At 40.8% G+C, this 13,407-nt stretch overlaps 1 protein-coding gene across 3 annotated transcripts in view; it reads right to left on the bottom strand.

Moving 5' to 3' along the window:
* The window catches only part of tox2 (TOX high mobility group box family member 2), a 93,377-nt gene extending 81,705 nt beyond the window's left edge, over positions 1–11,672 (bottom strand). For 2 of the 3 annotated variants that reach the window (XM_071520383.1, XM_071520388.1), the window contains exon 1: positions 11,510–11,672. In XM_071520383.1, the coding sequence (XP_071376484.1) occupies positions 11,510–11,602 (93 nt within the window). In that variant the 5' untranslated portion in view covers positions 11,603–11,672. Of the gene's footprint in view, positions 1–10,930; positions 11,034–11,509 lie in introns of those variants that run through there. The other variant, XM_071520384.1, reaches the window with a different exon arrangement.
* Positions 11,673–13,407: the final 1,735 nt, after the last annotated feature.

Here is a 13,407-nt window from a genome sequence, read left to right as displayed (position 1 = left end):
CTGAATCTGTCTGAGAGCCCAGCCACATGCCAATGCCTTTGTGTCAAAGATTAAGTGAAACCAGGAGTGCCAGCAATGCTGTGTTTGCACAGTGAATACACTCCGTTTCAGCTGCACCAACACATCACATACCAATCAACCCGACTAAGGGCTAAAACAGCCAGGGCAGCAAAGATCCACTATCAATATACAAAGGGTACAAAATTTGAGTAAACCCTCTGATATAAAATCACAAAATTAAACCTAAAAATAAATACTAGCAAATAGCATGATATGAAGCTTCTACATATTACTGCAGCATTATTGTGCATGTGTGTGTGTATAGTTTTCTAAAAAGAAAAGGGGTAAAAAGCTGGAAAACAGCAATGCCAACAAAGATTCAGGGCATGCAAGAAAGGCAGAGAAGACCGTAGGCAATGTTCCAGTTTTAAATACAGGGTGCAGCTCCTCTATAAGATAAAGTGTTCTTATTTGATGCTAGTATATTGGGTCATCTGTGAAAATGACTAGTTTTAAAATGGCAGTGGTAGCAAAGACTATCAATACACAGGCAACAGTGTTCCTTGAAAGTAAGGCAAAGCTACAATGAAAATATTATGAACAAAAACCAACAGTGCCAGAGGTGGTTTACTAGACTGAGGCAAAAAGGCCTGGAGGGACTGTGGGTTTGTAGTGATAGGGAGGGGAGTCACACACACTTGGCACAGAGAGGCACAGAGACAAACGGCACATGGCAGAAGACCAATCCTTAGTGGCCCCTAGCTAACTAACTTCCTGTACAATCCTGAACTAACTCAAACGATTCAAACATGCTCTATTGTCAAACACACTTAATACATTATAAGTGCCAGTTGTTTTAAAAAATTTAGCATAGGGAAAAATGGAAAAGCAGCCATTGTACACCAGAGTCTGCATTTAGATCATCAGCTCACAAGAGTTTGCCTTCTGTTCCCCTGGAGAAAATGAGAACTTTTGCACTTAAATTCACTCATACAACACATCCAGTACAATGTGAAAGATGCACAATTTTGAGTGTATTTTCAATGCCGGGGTCCTATCAGTCCCTAATTACTAGGTGTGGTTCTTTTACTATCATATGTGTGAGAAGAAGAATTTAATTTTATTTATTGAATTAAGAGAGCCGAAATCGTGACCAACCGTGAGAATTACAGAAGGAAACAGCCAAATGTGTGAAACCTCTAGAAAGTGTCAAAAAAATAAAGCCTTCTTATCTTTCAAATAATTCAGGCTAACACACATATCTCAACCAATCATAAACCAATCCAAAATAAATTTACTGTGATCATACTCACAAATAACTGAGTGTTAAATGTGTTGAATATAATCATAGGAGTAATGGCAAATACTGTGAAGAAACATTCAAACTATAAAAGACCGCAATGAGGTGTGTGCGTGTGGTTTGATTGGGTTTGGTGTGTGTGTGTGTGCATGTATTTGCGCTTTGCAAGTGTGGACATGCTTGCATCTGCATTTATATGTGTGTGTGTGTGTGTGTGTGTGTACTCAGTGGGCCCATGGTCTCAGAGTGTGGACCTAGAGCAGAGGGAACCGGCCATCTCCAGTTCTGTTTGCACAGGACGTGCCTCAGGAAGCTAAGACAACTGTTCATGTTTGCCCAGGCTCGCAAACCTCTCTTAATACATCCAACAGCTGCATTCTTTGACAGCGCCGACACTATGTTTATCAGTTGTTGTTTCTTTATACATTCATCCTATGGAATCTGTTGGATCACAACGACCTAGCCGACTTTTCCGAGGAAACACCCACCAGCAGTGGAGCCGGGGGATCGACAAATAATATAGTCCCTGCGCCTCTCACACAATGGAAAAGTCTATAAGAATATGGCAATGCACCTGGATCAGCTGTCAGTCTACCTACTCATACAACAACTCTTCCACATTATAAGGATTGTGTCACTCGTGGGAGCAACTGCTGTCTCACACAGAAAGCAGATGGTGAATTCCCAATCATTCTCCTTTATTGTTGGGTGATTTGGTGCCACCCGTTTCAGTTATCAGCAGACTCAGCTATAAGGATGAGAGTAACACTGTCCCTTCCAACATGCTGATATACAGAGTAGATACGACTATCAGCCGAGTCCACTGTCAAACTTTCCACACTCTGATCTATCTGTCAAGATGTCCCAAAATCGTTTTCCTCCCCCCCCCCCCTTCTCTCCTTAGTGTTTCATTTCCTGCTTATACAGTAAACGGCAGTCTCACACCATTTCACGCAGGGCCTTTAAGAAAAAAAAGTCATGATAGTACCAAAACATTGGCTATAATACACCATTCCCAGAGAGGCGATATGAAAAACAAATTGTTGGATGAACTGTGAGATCTCTGCAGAGTGGTGAGAGTGTGAAAGTGAGAGATGATGAGCTCCGTCTGGGCTTATTTGAAATGTTGATATGGTTTTCTCATACAATGATTACGCTAATTTATGTACCAAAGCCTGCTTTACACAAATCTGCCAAGGCCAATAACTGCACTCATAATCTCATGCATGCAGAATAATCACTTTGTGGTCTATTTGTTTATGAATGAAATTAAGGAATTACCCTAATGAAGATCAGCTTGCTTGTTGAAGGAATTGCAGCATTTCAACTAGGGCTGGGCGATATGGACAAAATCAAATATCACAATATTTTTGACCAAATACCTCGATATCGATGTTGCGACAATATTGTAGGGATGAATATTGGGGACTAAGTGGGTAAAGACAAATAATAGAACAGCTAGAACAGTCTGGTAAGTTCAGAAAATTACATCACTTTACTGTAATGCAGCCTTTAAAACCAGGAAAAGACAACACTTGTACATATCCAAAATCTAAGACAATATCTAGTCTCATATCACGATATTGATATAATATCGATATATTGCCCAGCCCTAATTTCAACACCAAAAAAAAATGCTTTGTCCTTTTGTATTCATGCTGGTGTGCTGCTACCTTAGTTATGAAAGAATAAGAACAACTTTGTTTTTGCTAATGTCTGTGAAATTTAGGGACATGCAGTTCACAATAGGGATACTGAAACTGCTGCAAAAAAGACTGAGCTGCACACTTCCTGACCGACAGTCAAAACCACATGCACGTGGATGATGCTAAATGTCAGCAACAACAGTAAGTTTGGCTGATGGCTTTGGTGCAACAAAGACGTCAGGTGGCATAATACAAGGTCACAGTATTTTGAATGCGAAAATTGGCTTTGGCTTGTTGTGATGATAAAAAAACAACAGGGCCTACTATCCCAACAAACGGCAACGCATAACTTTCTGATATGTGAGGTAATAAACCTCCACTTATCTTTACGATACATAGCTTCACCAAAGCAAGTCACACAACTGCCTTCATTGGTGTATACACTGTGCCCATTACAGAATCATCAAGGCTGTGTTCTGGCGATATCAAAGGGAAACATTCCTGAAAGGGTTGTATTTTTTTTCAAACTATATTGGTTTGCTGGTAGAAAGAAAATGAACCTGCTTTGAAATGCTACTGCAGCGCTGTGAAATACAGTCAGTTTTCCCCCCTCTCATCACCAGGCAGAGCGTGGAAATGGTTAAATAAATCGCATGAAGCAGATGCCTCTCAGTCTCTCTCTCTCTCTCACTCTCTCTCTCTCTCTCTCTCTCTCACTCTCTCTCTCTCTCATTCTTTAGTGAAATCCATCAATCAGCATTTCATGCAGTTTGGGTTTGAACCACACCAAATGCACTAAAACAATAAACGTCTGTCTTTCAAGTTGCTATCTGGACTGGAACACATCTGGTGGCAAGGCTCATTTTGGTTTCCACATGGCTGAGTGACATTACAGACTCAATGGCTAGCTGAAAAATAAAGTACCCCTAAAAATCTTTCCATTTTTTTTCTCTCCATCTACAGCCCCTTCCCTCTCTCTCTCTCTCTCTCTCTCTCTCTCTCTCTCTCTCTCTTTCTCTGTTTTTTTGCTTTACACCCCAACACCCCCCACCCCCAATCTCCTTCCCCCCTCCCAGCACTAACCAGCTAACCCCTCAAATGCTATTCCACCGCCCCCATCCCCCAACCAATCAAGAACTGAATGTAAAACAGCACAAGGATACTGGGCTGCAGGGAGGCATGATGCAGACAGACACACACAGAGATACACACAGAGACAGACAGACAGACAGACAGACAGACAGACAGACAGACAAGACAGTTTAAAACACCCTGGCACATCGCACTCCCCTACCACAAGTAGAGGGGAGGAAACACGCACCCGACATCAAGCACAGGAGCCAGGAGTCAAGCCCGACTGTAGTATTTGGGTTTCAAGGGGCAGTGACGATAATTAGGGTTAATGTGATCTAATGAGGGCCACGAGTTCAGCGGGGGCTACGGCTGTTTCGATCCGGGATCAACGTCAAAATTGGAATTACTCTGACATAATGTGATGTGACTGTGTTTCATATCGAGTACAGTTTGCCGAGGATGTTACCAAGCCCGAAAACCTACTATCAGGCTCATCCTAAAAGCAAGTTGGTGATTTATAACAAAATATTGACTTGCCGGTTGATAAACTGCATTGTGATAGCAGTATAGAAATTATTTGGATAGTGGTACTGTATCAAAAAAGTATATTGGGAAGAAAAAAAACTGCACTGTCATGACTGAATCCTTGGCAGTTTATACAATCAATCATCGACATAAATAGCCTGTTCCTATGGACCTAGGTGATTAAGTAGCTAACCGGGCAGGATAAACTATTCTATCTATTTTCAGCCACGGATGACTTATGACCCTCTTAACACCTTCTAGTAGCTCTGAGTCATGTCTAGTCTAGAGTATAAAGTACACAGAGCAATGGGAGTGCTGCAGAGTCTGTTTGAGGCTTTGTCCGTCACCTTCACCATCCTGTAGGTTAAATTGAAGTCCATAGTGGTAATTCCCCCAGCTCCTGACTGTTATGTACAATACTGTGTCCCTCTACTATTCTCTGCACAACCAATTGCTTTCCTCAAATACCACATGAAATCCCATGTAAAGGTAGCTGTGCAGTAGCTTTGAAACTGCCACTGATGTGGCAGCAGCAACAAGCCGCTTTTTCCCACAAAGTAATTGAGAGCCGGATGAATTTTGGTACATCAACCTAAACTTTGGCACCACAAATAAATGATTAGACACAGAGGTGAAGCTGTGTAAGTAACTCTCACTTACTCAAAATTAATCCATCCTAATTTGAATGAAAAATGATTTCTGCACGGTTCTCTATTCCTTGTTTTTCTTTTTTTCAAGTAATCAAAAAAAAAATGCAGAAATGCAGTGCAGTTTTCTCCTACTGTAATGGTCTATGCACAGAACACAATCTCAGCCCCACGGCTCCAGAGAATAGCGCTGTAGCTACTTATCATTAACTCAAAGACACAATCAGCCCCAGGCGATCCGGCTTCCCTCCATAACCTTTTGACATTGCTGCTGGGGAGGTAAATGAGAGAAAAAGTTAGAGACAGACAGAGAGAGAGAGAGAGAGGGAGAGAGGGAGAGAGAGAGGGAGAGAGACTTGATCTTGATTAGTGCCAGGAAGTGGTTGCACCAAACAGAACTTCACAAAGTACACTCTGTAATGATTTTTATTTTTTTAAATACCACAAAAATACATGACGTTCATTCCACAACTCCAAATCGCTTTATCTATTATTTGCTTTGAGTTAATTGACTCAAACTGTGGATGAGTAATATCGGAGCCTCTTTCAAGTCTACCCAGTTTCAACAGCTTAGAATGGGTTTTTTTTTGCTCTGGTGTGCATTTGAGGCATGCATGGGTTAACATTTTCCCAGTGAGAACGGTTGGGATATTGCAACTCGGACTGGCCAGTCAGCAGAATGTTATGAATGGGCACAATGAAAAACCCCAAGTCCACTCTGTCGACCCAAGAACGCTTTCCTCCATGTAATTAACTTCTCTCTGTGTACAGAATGAGGTATTGCTGGAATAACTGTTCTTTTTCTATTTCTATTAAGGTCATGTTTTGAAGAGATGAAAAAAAAAATACATTCTGAGAATTCAACATGGAAAATATTTTCGCCACCCTGTCCATACTTTGAAGTATCCCATGACTAATACAGTGATTTGGATAGTGGTGGAAATGGAATGGACCACTTGAAAAGGAGTGGTACATGCTCTGCAAAAACCAGCCTCATTGCTCTTTAGGGGTAGAGATGTCAACTGCTATTACTCACTCGCATATAAAGATGTACAATAAACCATTACAAAGTACGGCACATATGGGAATTGCTGGAACAATGTAGAACTGAGGGTTATATCATTAAGTCATGTTTCATAGATCTCGCCTCAAGGTATATTAGCAATTAGATATGCACTACACACACACACAGAGTCCTCCACCAAATACTCAAACTCACTTACATATTAATGTTTTGATTGTGATATTACATCCTTTCCATGAATCAGTAAGCACTTGCACTGCACAGACTGTGTATCAATAAGTGTTTGCTCTGCACTGCGGTGAAAACAGCCTCCACATTTATAAATAACGTAACTTGGAACAGACTGCAACTATGTACAGAATAACATCTGTAAACCATTGGATTATAAACCTACAGTATAACTACAGTATAATTACATGAGAGCCTCTCTCTCGGTCGCAGCGCTGTTAGAAGGAAGAGGGATGAGGAGAAAGTGGAACAGCTACAGTAATCTATCCAACTTCATTTCACCGGAGTGATTCTGCCTGGGGGTATGCACAAGTCATAATGCATTTGACAAATAGTCTCCCGCTAAAACAGGCATTTGCGAAGAAGTGGCCTTTAGCGCTGGTATACACAGCCGAGTGTACGCTGAACAAACAAGCCTCCCACTCATCGAGGAAAGATACAGAGAGGCTTCAAAAAGATTAGGAGAAATCTTGGGCGAAAGTAAAGATGACTCACGGTGATTGTGCAAGTGCAGGACAATGCAACTTGGATGGAGTTGAGAAGATCACAGAGCCGTGGGGTTGATACTGGAATACAAATCGATTCTTTTCTCTTGTGTTGTTCTTCGCATTGTTCTGAAATGTTGATATCGGGCTCGCTTTGTCATGTAATTAGTTCCAGTGGATGCGTAAACACGCATTATGCCACTTTTGTCTTGCATAATCTCTTTATCATTTTGTGTCTTGGTCATAAATCTGATTCTGATTAAATAGAGGAGATTAAAGCATACAGTACTTTGCACTGAATGAACCTTTTGATACCTTCATTGAAGACGGTATAATTACATATATTGTTGATGTTGGATGACTAACTGCAGTGTTAAAGCCACAAGTATCTCTGACTGGAATTAAAAGAAAATTTCCTCTGATGTTCTTACACTGTTATATGTTGTCAATCTGCGATGAAGTGTTGTAATTTACCTTTTAGTTGTACCCACTTTCCCTCACTCTGCCTCGTTTACTTCTACTTCAGCTAGTGATTTCCTACATTTCCCAGAATGACTTTCAACAACCCCCAGAGAACTCGCCCGGACTTTTTGCATCCAGCTGTTGGTTTTGCGTGTAGGAGGAGAGAGCAATAACGATAGCATAGTGATAGCACTAGTAATGGAAGAGCCTGAGAGTTTCCAGTCGAGAAGAACTGAAAGTGCCCTTTACTCAAAACACAATGTGTCCTGCAGCTGCATTGCATTCTGGTCTATTGAGGCTCATGGCTGTGGAGAAATTGATATCTCTTCCTCTTCTACGATGGATTTTCTCTTGTATGATTGTTGAATGTCGGTGCAAAATGGTGAGTCTAGAAGGCCTTTCTCTTCAATTCTGAGGGACTGACACCAAAACGTGATGTTTAACATTTAGGTTTTAGATAGTTGATTTTTTTTTCTCCTATTAAACTCCATAGTGGCTACGCTGGAATTATCTCAAGATGACGTCAAGCCCTCTACATTTGGCCACTTATCCAAAGGAATAAGAAAAATACACCATTAAACAACAAAATGGAGTGCAAGGTACGACAACATTCTGCTCTACAGAATGTAGAGCAGCTGCAACAGTATTTAAGTATTTTAGGGTGGATTTTTGCTTTAAGTATGAAAACCACCGACTAGAGTCAAAGGTCAAGTGTATTCATGCATTCGTTATATTGACCTATCTTCTCAATATGACTCGTAGATCCATATTCCTGACATGCACCAATCAATCAAGGACCAGGATCAGTCTGAATGTGGCCAATCAGGTTGAACCAGTTTCAAGTTGCACATTCTTCGCGTTCCTCGATTATTAACCCTTTCAGGTAGCAAACACATGCATGTCCATGTATATGCACACAGCACAGATGCAAACACACACAAAGACACAAATATGCAAACACATAATTGCCCGCCAACGAAAACACATTTACACACAGTTAATTCTCACAAGGCCTCCCAGTTACTCTGAGCAGCAGACGTTTCTGAGTTTACAGCACTAGAACAGGAAGTGATGAGCATTTATATATGGACTGCCTTACTTAGTGTTGTGTCCACTTCCTGGTCGATGCGTTAAACTGTACAATAATACATAATCAGACTAATGAGTATCACACAATGTATCTATATTCTGCCGTGTTTCAAGTGCAGATGATGGTGAATCAACACGTTCATCCAGCAGGCTCTTTGTGAGTGGCAGGGCAAAGGAGAAGAGGTTTGATACTGTTCATACTCTACCTGTTCACAGGCCTGTCAACAGCTCTCACAACAAAAATCATTTATAAACCCTTCTCGGGACCAAAATTTGTGCTTGTGACGAAATCCAAAACTGGTCTTTCTGCTAAAATCAGTGGGTTAGACTGATAATCCCTAATTTCCTCTGAAAAGCGCTATAACTTTTCAAGGTATGAGTGCAATAGATATAACTGATTGTACAATGGAATTAAGAAAAAGAGACAACTTTTTTTTACCCCAAGGCCCAATGTTTCCCAAATGAGACCTGCAGGTGACCCAGTCTTGAGCCACTGTGGCACTGCTAACACACGGCTAACCCAGGGGGGTCGACCTGTACAAGTAACCTCATCCTGCTCCTGAAATGAGACCGCCGTAAAAATGAACTATTGCCAAAATGTCATTTAAAGCTCCTGTATCATTAGTCAACTGTTATGTAAGGTGTAGGAGTAGTAGCGCAGTACAGATAATGTGTCACTTTACATCTCAGACACGCCCGTTACTTTAGTAATGACAATGTTATATGATTCTGTCCTTGAAACCCAACCCCGCTTCTTACCAGGCCAGGCCAGCAACCTCTATGTAAACAGGAGCTCAATGAATCATGGTTAGCTGCTACAGCGCATACTGTATATACTAAAAGACCAAGGCCTTCGTCAGAGAAAGCCACGTCTCACTGTGATCTTAAATCAACATCTTCCGCTACTGTGTATATGCCAGTGTGTGTGTGAGTGTGTGTGTGTGCGAGTGTGTGTGCTTTTATTTCTATAAAAGCACATAGAGATTACGAAAACCCTCAAAAGTGAGGACATTTTGCCAGTCCTCACTTTTTCATGGGGCTATTTTAGAGATAGGGCTTGGGTTTAGAGTTCAGGTTGTAATTAGAATTAGAATTAGAATTAGGATTAGGATTAGGTTTAGGTTAAGGTTAAGGTTAAGGTTAAAGTTAGGGTAAGGTCTAAGGTTAGGCATGTAGCTGAGAGGTTTAAGGTTAGAGTAAAGGGCTAGGGAATGAATGTAGTCAATGAAAAGTCCTTACATGTATAGCAATACAAACCTGTGTGTCTGTGTGTGTGTGTGTCTGTGTGTGTGTGTGTGTGTGTGTGTGCGCGTGCGTGTGTGTATGTCTGATTGCTTGCTTGTGTGTTGTGCATGCATACATACAGGTGTGTGTATGTGTATGTGAATTGGGCAGGATAACAACTCACAGAACAAAATTTTACTATAATGTTTCACTTTGTCATCTGCAAATGTTAATCGCCTGCTGGCGTTTCTCCAGGTGCTAAGCAAAGCAAACCCATTTGGATGGCTGTGGGTATTCCTGCTTATAGCCCTGCCCAGTGTTTACTGACAAAATGTTTACACAAGTTTTACCTTGGCCACAGGAGAAACTGCAGGCTTGTTTCTGGTGAGCTGTAATCTGTGACTATCTAGGCATGTTTGTACATTTTGTCATTTGTCTGAGTGTAAAATCCTTATCAGTATAGGAAAGAGTCGAAACCGTTCTACCAAATGCAAAGAGTGGAGCGATGAAAAGTCTTAACAGTATGGCATTTCAGCAGAATAATCAAGAACATCATGAGTTCAGTTAAAATGTGAAACTATCCAAACAGGGCTAATGCACATAAATCTTGCTGAACATGATTTCAGACGGAAGCGATACTGAATAGTGATGGATATAATTTGTGTATCGTACCTGTGCGCACGGCAAATTGTCAGTAAAAATGTTTGGGGATCTGAAAAATATTGGCGACGATTTAAATAACGCAAGTGCAATTGGCAACTTCTCGCGAGTATGAACAGAACAGATGAAGAAAACAAAAACTAATAAATCAAAAAATCAAAATTTTTTTTTTCCTTTCAACATTTAACCCGATAGAAATTAATGTAACTACAGGTGTTTTCTTTTTCTACAAGTCACTGATGAATAATTAATTCCCAAAAGAGTTATCGTGTAGTACTAGTGTAATTAGATACATGTCTAAATAAAGTGTATAGTACTACATGCAAAATGGTCATAAAACGGTAACAGCTTCTGAGGATATACTCTTCAGGCAAATAGTTTCACCGGGCAAAGAGACGCCAGAGAAAATAACGTGCAAAATCCTACTGGTCAGGTCCTGGGCTTTGGTACAGATGCCCCAGCTCCTACCATGCTATCACTATCACATTTAGATACAATCTTAATCTGATAATTGCCTATTAATTGTTCCCATATGGGAATATGCATGAAGCAGTTAAGTAGCCTACCTTTTTATTTTCGTAGACCGGAGGGAAAAGTTAAAGAAAAAATTACTGATCTACATATTTTCATTTCAAATGAAACACACGTTCAATTTCTGTCCAGTTTGTTGAGGATAAATGTAGAGAAAGCGATGCTCCGGTGTTCCCAGTGCGCTGGAGAGAGCAGGTTTTGGTGCGCACCTACTTTGCTCACAGGACAGTCACAACGCATCTACAGTTTATTCTGAGGAACATAGTCTATTGCTAATTAAAGGAGAAAAACACGAAAAAAGTGCTTAAAATAGTTGCCATGTGTGATGTCGCTGCAGAGTTTATAACAGAGCACATAAGAAAATGCAACAAAGTTGAGGGAATGAGTCAGTGCTGTAGCATCGACTCCATTCATTCAGATTCTACATTTGTTACGAGAGAACTGCAAGTGCAGCACTTGTCACTGTTCGTCTCCCTGACCTGTAATACACTCGCATTGTGCATGAGCATACAGAGGGGCCACCATGTGCAGCCAGTATACTTATTTGCACATGCAACCCACCGATGACTGCATATCTGATAGACTGAGCTCGTAAAGTAGCGATAAATATTTACCTTGTTGGAGTGGTAATAGTCCAAACTGGAGTCAGTTGGTAATGTACATGAACCCACGCTTGAAGGGGGAGCTGGATAAAACCTCACGTCCATCTCAGAGTCCGCAAGACTGACGGCATGAAAACGCAGCTCCAAAAAAACCTGTGCGACTTCTCTCTCTCTCTCTCTCTCTCTCTCTTTCTCTCTCTCTCTCTCTCTCTCTCTCTCTCTCTCTCTCTCTCTCTCTCTCTCTCTCTCTCTCTCTCTCGTTTAGTGTATTGTTAAACCGAACAAAAAGTAACAGAGTGAAAGAAAAAGAGGGCTGAGTCTCTCTAATCGTCCTCTCTTCACATCCGTTCTGCACTTCAGCACTATCTGGGTATTCAGCACAATGATGCTCTAATGCTATATAACCTCACTATTAGCGCTGAAGTTCACTTGGAGAGAGGGAGAGAGAGAGAGAGCAGCGGTTTGGCTCAGTAAATGTATCTCGGAAAATAGAAAAAAACAACAACAACCGTTTACTGAAGTTGTTTAACAGCGACCCAAAACGGCAGTATTGCATGTGAAGATGCAGAGTTGATCTTGTCGGTGTTTTCTCCCAAAACGCCCCTTCTCTGTTTCTATTTTTCCAGACGCGCTAGCTGTCGCTTTTGTCATGTGGGAGCGCTCGTCCATCCATGCGTTCCCGTCCACACTGACTGCTATGCTGCGACCTCTACCGGTGAGAGCAGGAACAGCAGAGAGGGGGAGCAAGAGGGTTGAGGGGGTATAACGAAGGGTGAAACCCACCTAAACTCAGTTCAGACACCTTTTAATTTGTGGAACAGAGTTAATCCGTCTTTTCGTGATCCTGAAGCCACTATCAGGGTTAGGGGTTCAACTCCCACTGGGACGGCCCAGCTAAAAATGCATGCACTTACTGTGAAGTATTTTGGATGAAAGAGCCTATAACCACATGGCATATGCTGTGTTTTTATGCTGAAATAATCTTTGTGTTGTAAATTCATAGTATGAATCATAGTAGGCAGTATCAAACTGATCTATGTTATATGAGGACTGGGTCTTTTAGGGTAAACAATACATAAATTAACACTTCTGAAAAGGACATGTTTTTTTGTGAATATTTATGGTTGTTTGCCTAATGTTGATTATAGTCTGGAGGTCATCTTATCTACCACTGCATCCCTGGGTATATGTGCTGTAGCTGGACTAACATCTGCTACAGTGTAATGCAGCACAAGCTGAGTAAGTGAAGGTCATGCACTTCACTGTACAAATAATTGAGGACAATTAGTAAGCTGTAGCAAATGATTCAAAGCTTCTTGCACTGCTCAGTTATCTTTCTCCAGTTTTCAGGTCAATGAAAAAACTCACAAATCATTGTCTGTGTGTTTTATTTTATGTGGCACAGAGCAACAACAAAAAGGTACTATACTTGTATATATACTAGTACTATGTACTAGTATATATGGCCTGTGTTTTATAATGTACATAACATTTTCAAATTGCATTTTTTTATTCACTGAAATTCCTTTCTAGATCATGACTACAACAAACAGTGTTGTAAACATGTGAATGTGATCGCTGAGCCAACCAATCACTTATTTAGCATCTATATTCAGTAATTATAGAATACAGCTCCATTTACAAACTCATACGGTTTCTATATGGCACCGAAACTATGATATTCTTAGGTTAGTAAAAACTGTAACAGTGAGAGAACCAAGACTCTGATCTTATACTGATGTAAAGCCTGGAGTTGCTCTGTTGACCGTGAATGGGACACTGTCTTTGTGCATTCATGCAATATTTGTATACATTTTAACATTCAAATGAGCTTTGTGTGATAGTAGTCTTGTTAGTTCAGGACAAGAAAATGTACTGTGACTACGCATAAACCACCTGAGGTTCTCATA

Source organism: Centroberyx affinis, unplaced genomic scaffold (genome assembly GCF_046629955.1).
Source record: "Centroberyx affinis isolate AG114_WGS23_722 - 3 ecotype Tasmania unplaced genomic scaffold, CSIRO-AGI_Caff_v1 ptg000797l_1, whole genome shotgun sequence".
Classification (NCBI taxonomy): domain Eukaryota; kingdom Metazoa; phylum Chordata; class Actinopteri; order Beryciformes; family Berycidae; genus Centroberyx; species Centroberyx affinis.
Note: the sequence above shows the minus strand (reverse complement) of the source record. Positions and strands in the feature narration are given on the sequence as shown.